This window comes from Neolamprologus multifasciatus, chromosome 16 (genome assembly GCF_963576455.1).
Source record: "Neolamprologus multifasciatus chromosome 16, fNeoMul1.2, whole genome shotgun sequence".
In the NCBI taxonomy this organism is placed as follows: Eukaryota; Metazoa; Chordata; class Actinopteri; order Cichliformes; family Cichlidae; genus Neolamprologus; species Neolamprologus multifasciatus.
This window is the reverse complement of record NC_140454.1, coordinates 1,598,897-1,617,316: the sequence shown is the minus strand read 5'-3', so window position 1 is coordinate 1,617,316 and position 18,420 is coordinate 1,598,897. Positions and strand designations below refer to the sequence as shown.

The 18,420-nt window shown below is 43.5% G+C and overlaps 1 protein-coding gene across 2 annotated transcripts in view; it reads left to right on the top strand.

The window, feature by feature from the left end:
* LOC146499961 (aryl hydrocarbon receptor-like) overlaps positions 1-18,420 on the top strand; it is a 34,397-nt gene that overhangs the window by 1,358 nt on the left and 14,619 nt on the right. For both annotated transcript variants that reach the window (XM_085136087.1, XM_085136086.1), the window contains exon 2: positions 9,188-9,378. In XM_085136087.1, the coding sequence (XP_084992213.1) occupies positions 9,188-9,378 (191 nt within the window). The remainder of the gene's footprint in view (positions 1-9,187; positions 9,379-18,420) is intronic.

Genomic DNA, 18,420 nt, shown 5'->3' with positions numbered 1-18,420 from the left:
CACGCAAAGGCTCACAAGTTTGAAGCCTTTTTGGGGCTCAAAATGTGGTTTTAGTGTCAGGGTTACAGTTAGGTTATGGTTATGGTGAACCTTATTATACAGCAGATTGTTACACTAGCGTGACCTATATAGTCAGATTTCCTAAATACCAACTTCCAAGACTTACATGCAAATTCAAAACGTGCACAATAGCAGCTGGCTGACCCATCGATACATTAACCAACATGTTTTCAGACATGGCCAACTCAGGTTTAGTCTAATAATGAGGTGGTAATACTAGAGTCATAAACTAGCCTTGTTTATGACTTTTACTCTAACTGTATTTGTGAGGGGGACGTTGGAGACACTTACTGCTTTTAAGATAAGATAACTCTTTATTGTCATTGCACAGTCATACATAGTACAGTAGTACAATGAAATTGGAAAACTGTCCTACGTCGGCACTACATATAACACAACACGACACGATATGACACATCACAACGCAACACAAACACAGAGTTAGAATCCTGTTAATTTCACTGTAAGGTTGGGCTGAATTATCTTAATACATCAGAAGGATAAATGTGTTGGAATACACAAACTGTAAAACGTTTCTGCAATAAAACTGGATTCATTTCTTCTTACTAACAAAAGCCAGTTACTTAACTGTGTTGCTCTAAGCTACAGTAATAAAGATGCATGAAACATCATTTTACATAAATAGCAGACATTTGTAGAAAAAGACATTGAATTGAACAAATGCTACTGAACGTGACATTTTATGTGTTTGTATGTAACCTCCTGGTTATAACTGTTTTGGGAGTGTGTCTGTAACCAAGAGGAAAATTAGAGGGCTGCACAAATATTCATAGAAGCGCAGTTATGTTGAGCAGCTGTAGTTGTATTCAAATAAGATGCTTTTCTGCATCTTATTAAAAACTGCAATGCCAACCCTTCCTAATGTATTCAGACTATAGTAAAATCGTCTCTCTGCAGCTCTGGGACTGCTGTGCAAACAGCTTCATAAACTGTGAAACACAGATGCTGAGAGCGAACACTGTGGGTTTGATGCGTCTGATTATACCGATCTGGTATATTGTGCATGGGCTGTTCCCGGTGTAAATCCCAAAATAAAGAGTCGGCCTGTGTGTAGACGTCTGTGTTTCTGAAAGTGTGGGCTGTGCAGTGAGGACTGAGGTTTCCTGCACGGCCAGCTGTGCTCAGCTGCACAAAGGAGCCATTGAGCCTGACTGTAAAAAGCTGTGGTCAGTGCACAGGGACATTCCACGGCAGATCTGTCCATCCACAATCTGCTTTATTATCCATATTCTTACCATGTATGTTGCCAGTCTCCTTTGTCTATTATTTTAAATATTCTGCATTTTCCAAGTTTATTCTGTTTGAACACAACATTGTTCACACGCTTCCTGATTTCTTTTGTTTTGTTTGTCACACTTAGATGTCGTTTCATCTAATAAATATCAATATTATACATTTATTATAGGAAAAAAAGAATCATAACCTACCTGGCCACATGTGAAAGTAGTTGCTCCCTAAACCTGACACCTGGTTGTGTGAACTGTAGTCAGGCTTTAATGAGCCTTTCACAGCGGAGTGGAAGAGGAAGCCACACGGAGGATTTCCAAGCATGGATGGTCATGTTTGAGCATCTCAGTCAGAGTTGGGTCCAGACTTTGATTGGCCACTTTAAAACCTCCAAGCACATTTTTCTGTGCATTCACACACCAACAGATGCATCACAGAGAAACATGGGATTCAACATCTTGGCCAAGGATACGCTGACATGCAGACTGGAGTAGCCAGGGACTGAGCCAGTAACCTTCCAGTGAGCAGATGACCTGCTCTACCTGTGGAGCTTCTTTTTGGTGTGTTTCATTGTCCTGCTGCAGAAACCAAACGCACTTGAGGTTCAGGACACAAACTGATGATTGGACATTCTTCTGTGTGTGTGTGTCCTTTACTTTTTTCACCGCTGGTCATTTTTGTTAGTAAAGACGTCAGGTGTGTTTGGGGAGCACGGCGATACGGAGATACGTGAGGCTGGCTCATGCTGTAAAGTGGCTCATGGCGCTCAGGGTGATCGAAACCTGTAAAACGTCTGAAAACAGAACTGAATTCATTTTTATCACATCTATCAAACACACAATGAGCCTTTACAGACTAAAAATATTAACACTAAGAAATGTACATTTATATCCACAGCTCCATCCTGGACTATCTTACACGTGTCCCGTATCAGATTGGTCCAAAAGGTGGAGCTCTCGACTAGATTACAAGTGCTGCTACTACCAATCAAAGTTGAGCCACATTAGGTAAAGCTCTGTGATTGGCTCTGTGTGTTTGAACAGAGCAGGTGAAACACGAGCACTGAGATGTGTCTGGTTCCCATGGTAGTGTGTAGGGCTCCTTACCTGCTGCTCTCTGTGTGTGAATGTGTACTCAACACAGACTAAGTGGATTAAAGCTGTGCGCTTTATAGCATCAGCATGCATTCACTGCAGTGAGCAGTTGTGTCCTTGTTAATGGGGATAATATACTTGCAGTGCAAATATTTCTTTTGACTCGTAATCTAAAGGGATTGTAAAACACACAGACATGCTGATAAGAGGTGTGGCAGGACATTACCCTTTGTTCTGTGGCCTTTGTTTCGACTTTCACTTGTACATAAACAGTACACGCTTTTAACCTTTTTTATTATTTTTCCCAAAAGGAAAGGATGTAGCCACCAAACACACACAGAGAAGTGTTCCCTAATGACTCACGTCTGTTTCATGTTGAGGTGTCACAAGATAAAGTGCAAATAATATGTATGCTGTCAACACTACCATTTAGCAGAAATACCAATGTGTGTGTGTGTGTGTGCAGAAAATATACACAATAAATGTGGAGTGCATCAAATATAACCAGCAGGGTGCATGTCAGAGTCCCGTGTGCCTTCAGAGCAGCTGCCTGCCTCTGTGCTTTACTCCCAGAGTGAAAGACGAGGCTCAAACTGGGAACGCAGTCCCAGCCTGGAGCCTTTTAAAGCTCCTGCACAGGTCTGACCTGAGGAAGCTTTTCATCCAAGTCCCTACCAACATTCAATACGTTAATGTCACATTTCTTTAAAAGGCTTTTAAAATGTTCTCCTAAAACTTTGCAATCAGGGAGCAAAACTATTTGAAGTGACACATAATTAATCTTCAAAAACTCCTCCTGTTCCTTCCACCACCAAAACCACAGTGTTCCCACTGATTATGACTTAAACACAGGATTAATGCTGAAGATGAAATTATTAATGAAGAGGTTTCCTCTTCCTGCCCTCCAACGTACCTAAATGGTTATTTCATGCAGGACATGCTACTCAAGCTGTTTCAGTCTGCCAATGGTTGTGCATCTGCAAGCCATTTTGCAACCCGCCTCTACCACAGCTCATCCTTTCATGCTGTTTCTGGCTTAATGTTACATCTTGTTGTCACTAATGTTTGAGCTTTTCTGTGCTGGGATCTCCTGTGATCCAGTGGATATAGACAGGTCACAACGCACAGACGCAGATGGGAATAACCATGTTCTTTCAGCTCTCGTGGTCCTGACTCCAGTATTGTCACATGTATGTAGAACACGTGGGGTTTAGTGTAAGTATTCTTTTTCCTCTGTCGAGGAAACTCTTCTGCTTCCAGTTTTGCCACCTGTGTTTGTCAGCATGTGTTTCATACTTTAGCACCACTGAGTCATCCTTCTGCATCTGGTAGACGCTCTGGCTGTTCAGAGCAGACAGATGTGCATCAGCGCTGCCTTACAGCTGAGACGAGGACTCTGGGTTCATATCCCTGCTTTGTCCTGTTGAGATGAGGAATCCTAACAGATATGCTAAAACATCTTCCTTTCATACAGCGAGTCCCCAGATGTCTTCAACCCTGTGATCCATGGCAAAGCAAAGTGGAAAAAATGCTTCTGAACGCTGCCTTTTGTCTGTGCTAGCATTTCTTGAGAGTGAAGTCAGGCTTGCGCCATTTGTGGGAAGGTACAGCTCGGGTAAGTCGAGTTAGTGCTGCAGGAGGAAATTTAATAACCTGCCATTAATCAGAGTTTTGGTAAAGAGAGAAAGAGACAGCCACAAACTCTAAATATGCTACAGTAGTAGTTGAAGTGGATGTTACTGGTAAACCAAGTGGTTTAATGTGATTAGACTAACACAGTTTACTGATTGGTTCCACTTCATAAGAAAAGATTTGGAGAAAAGCCTCCGGCTGTAGAGACGCAGCTGTTCCCTGATGAGTCTGTTCATATGAATTGAACTCTTTCATGTTGAGGTGTCACAGTATCCGGTCGTTAAGTGATGACGTGACGAATCCTACTTGCGGGCCTAAAGTAGTCTGTGTTTAATATGGCTTTTGTGTTGTTAACATGTTTAATGTTTTGTATTTTCTTCTATTTAATCTCAAAAAGCTCCTAAAACAGTCAGTGATCACTGTTGACCTCCCTCGGCTTTTATTACCGCTAATCATTTATTTAAGCTCAGTTTTTAAAACCTTAGGATGTAACTACAGCCCAGCCCATGCAGCAGTATATGAATGACTAACCTCGTATTGTGGATGGATTATCTCAGTTGTTCTCCTGGCTGAAGTTTGGTCCTTTTACAGCATCCTGCCATGCGATTACATTTGTTCCTGACCACCGAGAACACTCACGTTAACTTTTATCGAGTGGAAAAAAAGTTAGCTTGTTTATATTATGCTAACATAGCTGTGTCGCTAGCGGTCACATAGCACATCATTATATACCAGCTAGCCAAACTTCAGTAACCCTACAAACATCACTGCTGTTTAGTTTTCTGTCTTCATTTATGTTGGAAGTGATAACAGAGCTGTACATTTTAATTTGTTTCCAAAACCCCGCAGTCAGGACATGCTATATTGTATTTAGATAGAAGCTAGCGAGCTAACTTCCTGCTAACTTCTAACTCCGTTAAATGTCATAAATTCCGTTTTCATGGATGCCTGGATGTTAAACTCAGTTGTTACACCTGGTAGAGCAGAACGCTGATCATTTTATTAAAGATGAAAGACTTTAGACAGTTTTTAACTCTCAGTAATGCCATAGTGATGTTTGATATATGGACCTGCAGCAGAGTTTAGGCCCAGACACGGCTAGTGATGTCAGACTTAACGCCCGGATAATGACGGTAACTGCAAAATTAATTACAAATAATATGTCGATAATATACATATTATAAAAATGTAAAGCAACAGTAATTATCTGGTTGGCGCTCCATCCTGGTCCTTTTTGGTGGCGCCATCCACCATAAAGCACAGAAAAGAATAAGAAAAGGAGGACGCATGACTACCACAGTGCAAAGATACACTGGGAGGGTTGCTAGAGCAGGTCATCTGCTAATCGGAAGGTTGATGGTTAAATCCCTGGCTAATCCAGTCAAATATCCTTGGGTCAGATACTAACCCCAAGCTGCTCTCCAATGCCGAGTATGGCTGTTAGATAGAAATGAGTGCTTTGAATGCTCCGGGAGGGTAGAAAGAATCAGCACATTTACCATTGTAAATGTTGAATCAGCAGCAGAGATAACCTCGGTTGGTCGACAGCACAACTCCAAGTGAATAACTGCCGGCGTCAGGACGTGGACGGGAAGCTGAAAAAAGTGACGAGTAATGAGAGTAATGAATACCACTGATTGAGACATGACCTGGTAGCAAACCGGGCAACCAGAGCCTGAAATGTGACTCGCCATGAGTCTGTTGCCATGAGTGAATAGCTTCCAGTGTGGATGCAGCTTAAGGCAAACCCTAGTTTAACCTGTCGTAATGTTATCGTGGAAGTTTTGTAAAATGGTAAATGGCCTGCATTTGTGTAGCGCTTTACACTACAGTCATCAACACATTCACACACATGATTTTTTTTACTCATTAATGGGCGATCGTGGCTCAACAGTTGGGAGTTCGTCTTGTAATCGGAAGGTTGCCGGTTTGAGCCCCGGCTCCGACAGTCTCGGTCGTTGTGTCCTTGGGCAAGACACTTCAGCCGTTGCCTACTGGTGGTGGTCAGAGGGCCCGGTGGCGCCAGTGTCCAGCAGCCTCGCCTCTGTCAGTGCGCCCCAGGGTGGCTGTGGCTACAATGTAGCTGCCATCACCAGTGTGTGAATGTGGATGACTGGTTGTGTAAAGCGCTTTGGGGTCCTTAGGGACTAAGTAAAGCGCTTTACAAATACAGGCCATTTACCATTTTTACCATTAATAGTGAATCCTGCTCAGTTTAAGGTTTTCAGACAGACTCACATCAAGTCATGGTTCATGGCTAGAGTTGCTGGGGGTCAGTTGGCACTACGCTGGTGTCAGTTATAAGAATTAATCCATGTCTGAAATATATGATTTATCACAAGAAAGTGTCATGGTCCATTTGATTCACCTTTTATTCTTTATTTTATTTTCACTTGCTGAATACGGGACAGATTTGACTGGGGGAAAGAAAAGGGAGAAAGAAAGAGGGAAAGAAAGACAGTTGAGAAGAGGGACGGGGGAGAAGGGCAAAAAACAAAAACCAACAGAATAAGCAGAAGAAAAAAAATAAAAAAATAAAAAAATAAATACATATATCGATCACCTGGATCACCTGTTGAGAAAGAAAAAAGAAAACAAGCAGAAGAAAACGAGAGTAATACAATAAACCACATCACAATGATATATGGGAATATGACAGTAACTACTAAATATTAAACATTATTGTGCAGCACGTAAGATCGACAGCACAGTGTGCATTGAGGTAGGAGCCAAAAAGGGTGTAGTTTGTGTGTGTGATCACCCGTGTGTACACCTGTGAGCATGGACGCGCTTGTTTTCTTAAAAGGTTCCCTCATGTAATGATCTGCTAGAGGGTGTGGGGGGCCACTGCCCCGTCCTCCAGGGCATGAAGCAGGTATGGACCATTACGGCAAAGCTGGGATGGTCAATTTGGTAAAGAAAAACCGTTGGGCATCTTTCTTCGCCTTTAGACAATAATTCTGATGGCAAAAGAGCCAAACGGGACAGGCAAAAAAAACAAAAAAAAAAAAAACAAAAAAAAACAAGAAAGTGTCATGGTTGGGGCTGTGTGCAGGCTGGATGAGGACCCAATCGCAAACTCACGGAGGCAGGAATTAACTCAAAATTCACAGCTTTATTGCTGGACAGAAAAACCATACAAATTAAACTGGAAACTATAACATGTTACACGGAGAAACACACAGCCATGAATGAGGGAGAACGTGACACAGAACTGAGGGAGACGCAGACATAAATACACAGAGGGTTAACGAGGGAAGTGGGAGCACACGGGGAACACAGGTGACACTGATAATCATAACAAGACAGGGCAGGAGTAAACGCAACACTGTGACTGTTGGGAGACTATCAAAATAAAACAGGAAGTACACAGAGGTTCAGACAGGAGGGCTGTATCCCAACTCAGGGTCTGCAGCCTTAAAGGCCGCATTTAAAGCCGATTACGTCACAGCGACGCGACGAAGGCTGTCCCAATTCGAAGGCTGCTCAAAATGCAGCCTTCATTTCCCTGAATTTTAAGGACGTGGCGGTGTAGACTTCGTGGCCCAACATATCCCAGAATGCATAGCGCGGCGGTGGGTGTGGATAATTGGGGCGCCCGAAGAGTAAACTTTAAGTACTGAATATGATGTCACTTATTTATGTGCAAATGTTTAATAACGAAGAACATTAAAACATTACTGTTGGCCACATGTCGGCAAAGTCATGTGACATTAGTGACGTTTGTACTAACTTGGTTTTAAAGCCTTTACTTTCAAATATACGCCGTTCAATAGCTGAGCTTAATCAGAGAATGATCAAAGCTCATGTAGAAACAAACAAATGAACAAAAGATGTTCTCCTTCATTTCTGTCAAACAAAGCTGTATGAAACGTTTCCAGCTGTTAGTATCATGGTTGCTAGGCAACATGGGCAGCGCGACGGAGGCTAGACCGTCCCATTTCACAAGCCTCGCACTTCCGGTCTCAGCGGTCTTTGAGTACACGGCCTTGAGGATCGTTAAGGCTGCAGACCCTGGATTGGGACACAGCCAAGGAGAGAGCACGGGGAGAGCACAGACATAACGGGAAAACATGGAATAAAACACGAGGGGAAACGAGGGCTCACAGATACACAGAGGGTAATCAAATAAGGAACATCTTAACAGAACCTAGGAACCACGGCATAAATAAAGAACAAAATACACGAAAACCAAGAATACTGGGCCAACATGGCCCAGGACCATGACAGAAAGACCATTTAGAACAATCTCTAAAATACATTGGTTAGTTAAATCCCAGGTTATTGTTCAGCACAGATGGAAGAAGTCATCCTGATCATTTGTTTCCATATCAGTCAGTGTGTCCTTCAATAGTCACAACATAAATCAAATGATTGTTTCTGTCAAACTGACAGTTTCTGTTTTATTACTGGACATTCAGGTGTTATTTATTTTCTGACATAAACATGTATGTAGAGATTATACAGCTGTTTTTAAATAGTGAACATATATCATTAATAATAATAATTCTGGATGTTAAAAGCTTAAAGTGTTGTAGAACACTTTGTGCTCCATCTGGTGATCCTGGCACGAGTGAGCCGCCGTGTAGACTTGAGCAGGTGGTTGTTTTCTGAACATTTGGCGCTATTTCTCCTCGTGCGGTGAGTTTGCAGGTGTTCGCTGAAGGAATGATAACAGTGCTGATCGCTCACTTTCACTCACACTTGGTCCTCCTCCCAGTTCAGCATGTGTTTGTGATTTGTGAGCAATGACATGTGTCTCCAGTGAGCCTCGTGAGTTTCCCCTTTGCATTCGAGCATGGGTGGTCGAACAGATGTCCGCGGCTGTCGTGGTTAAAACTGGTTTTCCTCCTGATCGAATGACTTGTGGAAATGTGTGTTTTGTAAACTGCTGTCTGTAGTATTTATCCTGAGCTGACGATTGTTTCCTTGGGAAAGAACATCCAGTCTGCTTTGTTCTGGTGTTTAGAACAATAGATGTTCCTCTGGTGTCATGTTAGCATCAGAGTTTTGGTTTAGTAACACATGCAGCTCTCATGCACGGCTGACTCGGTGCATCCATGTGGCGTGCTGCACCCCGGTTAGCCAGGCTCATTCACTGTTCCTATTTTACCCTGAAACCACTAACCGGATATTTTCTTGTAATTCCTCAGAAAGAAGGTGAGTGAGGGCAATGCGGTGGTTAAATCCAACCCGTCAAAGCGCCACCGGGATCGGCTGAACGGGGAGCTCGACAGGCTGATGGACCTGCTGCCGTTTCCTGAGGAGGTGCGCTCTCGCCTGGACAAGCTGTCAGTCCTCCGTCTCAGCGTGGGATATCTGAGGGTTAAGAGCTTCTTCAAAGGTAAAGACCAGCCACAGGTGCATATCCAAAGATTTGTTGAAATGTCAGTGCTGCGTGGTGGAATGAAACGATGATAAGCCCACCCTGACCTCCACGTTCGCTGCCTTATAATAGCCACAAACACATGACAGCCTGCTCTTTGTACCACAGAGTAATGTGTTGAGTAATACTGTGGTTTAACCACACAAACCCAACAGCGCATACCTCGACCTTGCACTGAGCTGGTTGACAAGCCGACCTGAACCCAGAAGAAGTTTAGCATCATCAGGAGAAATGCAGCAGGCATCAAAGATAAAGAGTGCAGCATGAAATGCAGCTGCAGTGGCTGCAGTGCACACTTCATATCGTCTTTAACACTCAGTTTCCCTTCTGTTCTTTGCATGATATGATTTCGTTGTTCTCTGCGTCTCTCAGAGACCAACAACAGCACGAGGAAGAGCAGCCCACAGACCGGTCCGACCACATACTTTGGACACTGCCTCCGTTTGGCAGCAGATGCTCCCTGCAGTCTGCCCAAGCTTTGAGTCAGGGCAACTTGTAGTAGGACGGTGGTTTATAATTGGAAATAAAAGAGATGTAGGTGCACTGTGTCACTAGAGTCCTGTCAGTCCAACATGTAGGACAGTAGGCATGAAACAGTGGGCGCAGTGAAAGGTATATATGAGAGTAAATCAGAGTTTTTAATTCAACCGTAATAATGACACAAAAGTCCAAAATACTGATAATGAATACAAGCAAACACTTGTATGGATGAGGTAATGTAGACTAAGGTGGGAGTAAAGGTAGACGGAGCTTGGGCGCAGTGAAGCCAGCAGGAAGTGACTGAACTACATCTGACGGCTGAGGCAGGAATGAGAAGCATGCAGGAATCCAGTTGTAGGAAACGGCACATCCTCACTGCCGCTAACCTGACCCCACCTCGCCTCCGAGCAACACCCACGACAGCCTCAAATATTCCTCAATGCTTTCTAAGAGTCGCTGCAACTTAATTAAACGTGCGGGCTTTGAAAAGCTGATGAGTCAGAAGAAAGTCAATGACATGTGAGTCGTGCACAGCTGCAGAGGATCGCTGTCTTTAAGTACAACAGACGTTTTAGTTGTTTCCTGACAGACTGCTGAGTAAGTTTCTGTCTCTAACAATAGACGTGAAGTGTCTTATCTGCAGGTGTCGCGTCCCAAGGTTCAGGAGTCGTAGAGAAGTAGAGGTAAAAATGCACAAAGTGGATTCCAAAGACGGATTTTATCAGTTATCAGCTGTGCAACTTTAAATAGAAGTGTGTGAAAAGTGTGCGTGCTTGCAGTGTGAATGGATATTACATGTCATCACATGAGCGCTGGCATTCCTCTTCCACCTTTCTGTCTGTACAGGTGAGACACTCTCCCAGTGCATTCACAGTTAGCTAAGCACTAAAAGGAAGACGATCGAGAGTTTGAGGACTTCACATTTTACCGTACAACTTTCTTCTTCTTCTCTAAAACTAACAAATAAATCAGTCTGACTTTTTGTTTAGGACCAGCATAAAGAGCACACTGGCTCGAGCCCCTCTGAGGGTGGGCTTGTGTTTCGTTCTGGTCTCAGATCTACAGCATGAGGTCACTGCTCCATGCTGCTGCTTTAAAATGCTGCTGTTCACATTGTAGCCAAGAAAGATGTTTGTCGGGGAAACATCAGATTAGAGCGTCGAGCGGCGCAGCATTTATTCAAGCCAACAGTTATATCTCCAAACAAGACGTTAATGTGTTTCAGTCAAATACAGAATATTGTATTATTATTATTATTGTAATAATATGCTTTTGCTGCAGCTACTCTTGTAATAGAAAAGTCCATATGAAGCTTACATTGAACTATTTTATCATCATGAGGCCAAAAGCAGGATTGCTGTGTTGTGTGGTTTATTATTCCATCATTGAGTAAATCTGAGTCCTTCTGAAAAGCATCCATTTGAGCAGCTGACGCGGTTCTTGCTGTTTATACTGCGACTACAAACAGTGCATTCACTGCATGTTCTAAGAGTGTTTGTGCATGTCTTTATATTGCTGTGGCAAAATGCACTGAGGTGTCTGCAGACAGCCCCGAGCACGTGTTTTTGATTTTGATTTCAGTTGGATGCAGATGTTGATCTGAGTCGATACCTGACTCAGATCAACATCTGCATTGCTGGCAGATGTTGATCTGAATATGCAGCTCGTAGTTCAGAGTGAAGCTGAAGAATGAACATCCTGCAGGCTGCTGCCAAACCCTGTATGGTCGTGTTGGGTTGCATCATGAAAGAAAACTCAAACATGTTACTCTTTGAAACCAAGACTCCTGCATGAGTTTTGACCTTAGAGATTTTTCAGTCAGCAGCAGTTTTTTCTGGTCATCAAGGGGGACTGTCCTGGTCAGAATATGAGCCCGAGCGTTCAAGTGGTTCAAGCTACGGATCCTGTAAAACCAAAGTAAAACACTTTGGCTCAAAGAAAAGGGCCTAGAGGAAAAAGAAACAGGCAGTTTCCATGACATGATCATGAAACATGATCAGGCTGCCTGGTGATTGCAGATCTCCCTGAACAAGCTGGGCCTCATAGCGTGACTTCGTGAAGCAGAGCTGGATGTTTTGGAAGGCTTGTGGCTCGCTGCTGCTGACATATTTGTGTGATGCTGGTAGAAAACCGAGAAAAATGCCGAGTTTCCAAGTTGATGGAAAACATCCAGGCCTGTTAGCAATCATAGTTGAGGTGGTGCACTTTAATGTGATGTCATCTGGTATTTGTGATGTCTTAAGCATGTAAACACACACCTGTACACGTGACACGTGACTGTAGCAGCAGGAACGACGAGAGAATCAGTTTTGAGGAGGTCTCAGTCCTGGTGGGCTCATTAGGAGGACGTCTGTGGCTGCGTTCAGCTGTGTCTCATCACATGAGACCAGTGTTGGTGTAGTGACAGCCAGCTGGCGTTTTGATCGCACGTCAGTGCATCGTGATCCTCTAAGCAACAACTGGCAGAGCAGTTTCCATCCTTTCCATTCTCTGAAGGTTTGTCCTCAGCTTCTTCAGACCGCAGCATCTCTCTTCATACCCACAACAGTCTCTGCTGGTCAGCCTGAGCTCACCAAGGCTCGCTGTGAGGACACTTGCTTATTTATGTCCTGACCCAGCATCGGCTGTTGCCCCACTCAGAGTTTGGATGGACATCAGAAACATAGAACATGTGTTATTACATTTATTTAAGCACTGTGATTCAAATCTGCCAAGAATGTAAACGTCAGTTAGCTTTTAGAGATCTGCATGTGTCCATACTTGAAGCATTTATCTTCCAGCAGCATCCAACTGCTTTAGAAATGCTGTGGCTGTGCCTCAAACTGTTGATTCATTGCACTTAATGGCACAGTCAACATAATGTCCTGTTGTGTTATGTTTTCTGAACTCTGGAGTAGGGGTGGGCGATAGAAACGATATAAATTTGGCCAACGATAGAGATTTTGACTATATCGCTCTATCGCGACAGCGCATGTTGATGATGTCATCAAGCTGCGCCTGTTTTGGTCGAAAGCATGGCAGCGGCTAAAACCATTATCATCTGCAAATTATGGCGACAGTCATAGCAAAGAGATGAAGCACTTTTGAAAAATGGGGAAAGCCAAAAACTGCGCTTCCTCTACTTCCGTACAGTGTTGCCAACTTAGCGACTTTGTCGCTATATTTAGCGAGTTTTCAGACCCCCTAGCGACTTTTTTTCCAAAAAAAGTCGCTAAAAAAAAGACGTGAAAGCGCATATCGCTTTTACTCTCAACAAGCAGCGGGTGCTGTAACGCAGTCAGTTCTTCTTTTACTCTTATACTGTTTTGTGGATCAGGTTTAAAACTACTTATAAACACACACACACAAAGTAACTCCACCAGAGTGCATAATTAGGGTCACTTTTGCCGGTCCAAGCCCGGGTAAAGGAGCAGGGTTGGAATTGTGACATTACAAAAAACAATAATTGCTAAAAGAAATTTAATTTGTAGTTCTAAATAAATTCTAACTGCATTTAGGACGTTTTTTGCTCACTTTATGTCTCGTCCACGATGTTATTTCTCTCTCCAGCAGCGTAGGTTACAATTACATTAGCATGACCAATTATGCAAATTAGGTGATGACGTCATTTAGCGACTTCTAGCGACTTTTAGGACAACCAATAGCGATTTTCCTTACTGAGGAGTTGGCAACACTGGTTTCAGAACATTGATTCATTAATGTTGAATTCTCTCACAGCTGCTCTGTTCCCATGTTGTTGCAGTATATTAATAACTAACCTCGTATTGTGGATGAATGATCTCAGTTGTTCTCCTGACTGAAGTTTGGCCCGTGTACAGCATCCTGCTATGTGATTACATTTGTCCCTGACCACCAGAATCCGTCACGTTAACTTTTATCGAGTGGAAAAAAAGTTGGCGTTCATCCTCCAGCTTCACTGTGCTAATGTTCTGCTAACATAGCTGTGTCGCTAGCAATCACGTAGCACAACATTTTATACCAGCTAGTCCAACTTCAGCAACCCTACAAACGTCACTGCTGTTTAGTTTTCTGTCTTCATTTATGTTGGAAGTGGTAGCAGAGCTGTACGTTTTAATTAGTTTCAAAAATCTCTCAGTCAGAAAATGTTTAGGTGTAAACTAGCGAGCTAACTTCCTGTTAACTTCAAACTCCGTTAAATTTAATAAATTCTGTTTTCATGGATGCCTGGATGTTAAACTTGATTGTTACACCTGATAAAGCAGCAACGCTGATGATTTAATTAAAGGTGAAAGAATTTAATTCAATTCAATTCAATTTTATTTATATAGCGCCAAATCACAACAAATGTCGCCTCAAGGCGCTTCATAGATACAGAGAAAAGCCCAACAATCATATGACCCCCTATGAGCAGCACTTTGGCGACAGTGGGAAGGAAAAACTCCCTTTTAACAGGAAGAAACCTCCAGCAGAACCAGGCTCAGGGAGGGGCGGGGCCATCTGCTGTGATTGGTTGGGGTGAGAGAAGGAAGACAGGATAAAGACATGCTGTGGAAGAGAGACAGAGATTAATAACAGGTATGATTCAATGCAGAGAGGTCTGTTAATACATAGTGAGTGAGAAAGGTGACTGGAAAGGAAAAACTCAATGCATCATGGGAATCCCCCGGCAGCCTACATCTATTGCAGCATAACTAAGGGAGGATTCAGGGTCACCTGGTCCAGCCCTAACTATATGCTTTAGCAAAAAGGAAGGTTTTAAGCCTAATCTTAAAAGTAGAGATAGTGTCTGTCTCCTGAATCCAAACTGGAAGCTGGTTCCACAGAAGAGGGGCCTGAAAACTGAAGGCTCTCCCTCCCATTCTACTTTTAAATACTCTAGGAACAACAAGTAGGCCTGCAGAGCGGGAGCGAAGTGCTCTAATAGGGTGATATGGTACTACAAGGTCATTAAGATAAGATGGGGCCTGATTATTTAAGATTTATTTAATTTAGACCGTTCCACTTCCGTAACATTGGAGAAACAGTGGAAAAAAAGTTAGCATTCATCCTCCAGCTTCACTGTGCTAATGTTATGCTAACATAGCTGTGTCGCTAGCAATCACGTAGCACAACATTATATACCAACTAGCCCAACTTCAGTAACCCTACAAACACCACTGCTGTTTAGTTTCTGTCTTCATTTATGTTGGAAGTGACAGCAGAGCTGTACGTTTGAATCTTTTCAAAAATCTCTCAGTCAGAACATGGTATGAAATGTTTAGGTGGAAGCTAGCGAGCTAACTTCCTGTTAACTTCTAACTCCGTTAAATTTAATAAATTCTGTTTTCATGGATGTTAAACTTAATTGTTACACCTGGTAAAGCAGCAACGCTGATGATTTTATTAAAGATGAAAGAATTTAGACAGTTTTTAACTCTTAGTGTTAGTTTGACTTTGGGACCTGAAGCAGACAGAGTTTAGGACCCAGACCCAGCTCCGGGAAGCTCCTCCCTACGGCAGCCGTAATGCTCTGACAATCCATCAAGCAGTGCAGCTTACCAAAGTTGTACTAAAATATTTTTAACAGATTTCTGCAGCCAAAAACGGTTCGAGGTCAGTAAGCACAACCAGAATTCATACATAAGGCACACTCTCTATTTTTGAGAAAATTAAAGGATTTTAAGTGTGGAAAACACGTTATACAGAAAAAAAGAACATATCGTGATATATATCGTTACCGCACATGCTTCAAATTATATCGCGATATGGATTTTAGGCCATATCGCCCAGCCCTACTCTGGAGACAGTTTCTCCCACGAGTGGACGTCCTAGCAAATTTACCCCAAGAAAGTGAACCCCTCTGCTCTTAAAACCCGCGCAAAGTGGCAGAAGGAGTGTCCAGACTGCAGCTGTGGGACCTTGTGTGGTGGTGAACCCTGTTTTGAGCGCTGTGGCCAAAGTGCATCCTGGAGCTGATGAACACCCCAGATTCTTACACCGGCTATCCTGAGCTGTTGTTGTTTCACTATATCGCTCTTGTTAAGTCTGGTGTTGGGTTTCATTTGTGTCATTTGGAGTAAGTCGTTTATAGATGTTCAGGGTTGTTTTCTCTCTGTGTGGTTTGAGGTATTAAAGAAAGCGTTACGCACAAACACCTGGCTGGGGTGAAACATTTTTAATAAACCCAAACAGCTGATTGAAGATTCAAAGCTGTCCACTTCCTACATTTTTATGTTTGCACTTTATCAGGTCTGAAAATGATGACATAACTTCATGGCGGCGTGATGGTATTTACTCTAAACCGTGAGTGCGATCAGCAAACCTGTTTCCATCCAAAGCTTCACACTGAAGTCTGATACTGAGCAATAGAGGCCAGGTGTTCCCCCTAAAATCAGGGAGGTAAAGGCGTGATGGGAGGATGAACCTTTGGACCAAGTGATCCAGCTAATTGGCGTCCTTGCAGCGAGCTCTGCCCTTTCCTGCACATCTGCGTGAGAGCAGAGATCTCTGTACAGGATCTACTGGAACTAAATGTTTTCAAATCTAGATAATATTCCCATATGCACTGCTGGCATGCTTTATACTACTACTCTGAGTTTGGCAGACCTCCAACTGTGACTGCATTTCCCTTTTCTCCCCTTAGCCTCGCTGCGCCTCCACTTCCTGCTGTTACTCTCAAGTACACGTTACATGCTCGAGAATCCAATTCAGTTGTTTATTTAGTCTGATTGGCTTATTTTAGTGCCTTTTCTTTGCTGTCACTGTTCACTGATGTAGGTGTTCTGTGACTGAATATTCAGCTAACACATCCCTGAATGGCAGACGTGGATCTTCCATCAGAGGTACAGCGGACCTTAGCCAGTCTGTTTTGTTAAACAGGAAGCTGCAGTTTAATGTTGAAACATGGTGTCACGTTACACTGTGGCCTGCGAAAACAAGAAGAGCCATAAAATGGTTTATCATTCGCTCGGTCTTGGTTTTCACAGTAAGGCTGAGTCACAGACAGTCAGTGTTATTTGGGAAGCTGCAGGACGGATTTGTTGTTTCTAACTGGAGCTGACGCCGCAGAGAGCACTCGTTTGGTTTGGTTTTACATCTCACAATGCAAAGATATACTGTACATTTCAAACGTGCATTCGCAGCACAGGTCACAGGGTTCAGTCTGAGCTAAAGCCCGATGGCCCAGGGCCAGTGCTGAAGTATAATGAGCAAGCTGAGGTTACCCGTCCAGCTCCGACAGCGTGAAGGAACTCCTGTCACTGCCCTGCAGCTGCCTTTGTGCCGGGGCTCAGAGGAAGGCTGAGAAACCGTAGACTGCTCACGACTGCAGGGCACGTCTACTGTTAGATATCTGCACAGTCTCAAGCTGTGCATGTGCAGACTGTGCATGCATGCATGTTAATCTGTGTTTCAGAAGTGTTTCCTACGATGTGGTCAAGCATCTATAGACATGCTTGTTGCACAGCCTCACAGAGCTGGACGCTCCACAGCGCCACGAGCTGTTGAGCTGTTAGCGATGGAAAAACGAGAACCCGACGCAGAGTTCACACAGCTCGAATGAAAACAAACAGACGCCACAAAGAGGCCTACTGACTCACGCAAACGCTGAATTAGGAGGGAAAGAGTGATGGAGGAATGTGGTGGCTGGTCCACATTTGGACAACAGTGTGCTGTTTGTGTATATGTTTGGCTGAGGAAGCACAAATGAATTACGTCTGTTTATTTCTAATGCAGTTAGCACGATTGTCTGTCTGATAGCTTCACATGTGAAACTCACATTTGCTGCTAGCAGCGGTTGTGTGTGTGGCTTTCATTACATGTCAGGTCTTGAGCTTTGTGTAAAAGTCAGGCTGTGCAGGTCAGAGTGTTTGTGCGTGTGCTACGTGAGTCCACGTGAGGCGACAGGGCGGCGCTCAAGGGTCAAGCTTCTCTCATCAAAAGATCTGTGCAGCAGGACTGGACCAGAGTGAGAGAGGCCAGTCCTGCAGTGGCTGTCCAGATAAAGGGAAGCATTAGTGTAGCTGTTGCCTGCTAAAAGTCCCCCCAGGCAGATGCATAAATGTGTCTGAGTGTGTGGATATGCAGCCAGATCAGCTTTCCAGTGATGGGAAAACCGGTTTTCTGGCAGAGAAACCAGCAACTGGACCTCTGCTAAAGCCAAAAGTCTGGCTTTTCTGCTGCAAACGCAGGATGTGACACCCAGGACAGGCTGCACAGGTCACCATTAACCTGTTAATGTAGTATAAGAGTCTAGTTTCATGATGCAGAGTGGGATCAACTTGAACTTTTAATTGCATACGTTATTAGCACGATATAGCTTAAAGCTTGGATCACAATCAGCTATTGGAACCTTAGCTGCACATGTTTAAATTTCATTGAACATTAAGAGAACTTCTCTGAATCTGAACATGATACGACATGTTCAGATTCACTTTGGTTTATCTGTTTGCGATGCACGCGCCTTGCACACGCTCCTAATGTCAAAAAAACATAACAGACACATCGCCAAGTTTCTCTACCTGGAGATGGTCGTCCAAACTAGCTCTGCTGCTGCCGTGGTTTTTACAGCAGCTCAAATGA